Genomic DNA, 1,726 nt, shown 5'->3' with positions numbered 1-1,726 from the left:
GTAATGAGTGCTAAAGTCGTAGGCTGACTCCTCTACTGAGATGGACCTCTTGTAAGGTGGGGACAATACCTTTTGATGTGACCCATATCTCCACACTCGAAACAACCCCTCCTTGCAAATGGCGTTTGGGGCTGGAGGGAGCCCTGAGTACTAGAATACCAGCTAGAAGAACCTGGTGCTGACGAGCCCTGAACTGAAGGTGCATGGGACGAATTCTAAGCTGGACGGGAACTGAGAGATGACGGGCCCTGGTGTGTACTATATGAACCATGGCCGGATGATGCACCACGGTGCACTAGACGAGCCGCTTGAGCATGCCTATAAGGATTACCCCTGTAGTGGTGGAATTGACCTCCAGAAAGAACACCACTAAAACCTCCTAACCCCCGAGGCCTCTTGGCCTCCCTCTCAACTCGCTCCTGGATGCAGACCATCTCTATCTGTCGAGCAATGTGGACTACCTCATCAAAGGTAGCACCAGATACCCTATCCCTAGTCATAAGCAACTGCATCTGATATGTGAGGCCATCAATGAACCTTCTGATCCTCTCCCTATCAGTGGGAACCAACAAAGCTGCGTGACGAGCCAATTCAGAAAACTTTATCTCGTACTGCGTCACGGACATGACATCCTGACGAAGCTGCTCAAACTGTCTGTGCAGCTCCTCTCTGCGAGACTGCGGCACGAACTTCTCCAAAAAGAGAACGGAGAAATCCTGCCATATAAATAGTGCTACGTCGACCGTCCTGCGCCTCTCATAAGCCTCCCACCATCTGAAGGCAGCCCCAGTAAACTGAAAAGTAGTGAACGAGACCCTGCTGGTCTCCACAATACCCGTTGTCTGACACATCCGTTCCCACTTATCTAGAAAGACCTGAGCGTCCTCTGACTCAGCACCGCTAAATGATGGAGTTCGTAGCCTCATAAATCTCTCAAGTCTCATCTACTCATCATCGACCATAACGGGATCACCTGGGCCTGAGCAACTGCAACCGGCTGGACGGGTGGTGCCCCCGGTATCTGAAGTCCCTGCACTACCTTCTCTGGAGTACGGGCGACAAAGGTATGAGTACCTCCCCCAGCCTGAGAAGTGACAGGTGCGTCCTGGGCTGAAACCACCTGAGCAAGGCCAGTGCAAACTGTCAATATCTAGGCTATAGCCTCCTGAAGGCCTGGAATCACAATGCGCACAGCTGGTGCCTGAGCTGGCCTCACTGGCTCAACAGTATCGGGTACCGGCTCCTGAGCTGGAGTGACTGGTGGTTCTGCAGGTGCTTCCCTAGCTATTGTACGAGCTGCACCCCTACCCCTACCGCGGACTCTACCGTGACCTCGGCCTCTCGCGACCCTAGCTGGTGGTACTGGTGATTGTCCATCCTGCCCAATAGTATGTGTCCTCACCATCTATAAAAGAATAGAATAACAGAAGTTTAGTTACCAGAATCAACACATTCGCATGACGAGAATACAAGAATGTGAAATTTCCTAAGGGTTCGACAGCCTCTCGAAGATAAGTACAAACATCTCCGTACCGATCTGCAAGACTCTACTAAACATGCTCATGACTCATGAGACCTATGTAAACAACTTGTCCCGACCTAAAACCAACCATGGTGATGGCGCCTATCGTGGAACTAGGCAAGCCAATTACTCAACTATTTCAACATAACCAAAAGCTTTGAAAAATTACGGAAGCAATTAATAATTAAGGAAAACCTTTGAAAA

The 1,726-nt window shown here is 50.3% G+C and overlaps 1 protein-coding gene across 1 annotated transcript; it reads right to left on the bottom strand.

The window, feature by feature from the left end:
* Positions 1-215: 215 nt before the first annotated feature.
* Positions 216-944, bottom strand: LOC138899835 (uncharacterized). Its single transcript, XM_070186532.1, has one exon. It carries the CDS (start codon positions 942-944, stop codon positions 216-218), a length of 729 nt encoding a protein of 242 aa, XP_070042633.1.
* Between the last annotated feature and the right edge of the window lie 782 nt (positions 945-1,726).

The sequence above is a fragment of the Nicotiana tomentosiformis genome, chromosome 10, assembly GCF_000390325.3.
Source record: "Nicotiana tomentosiformis chromosome 10, ASM39032v3, whole genome shotgun sequence".
Classification (NCBI taxonomy): Eukaryota; Viridiplantae; Streptophyta; class Magnoliopsida; order Solanales; family Solanaceae; genus Nicotiana; species Nicotiana tomentosiformis.
This window is presented reverse-complemented; position numbering and strand designations above follow the sequence as displayed.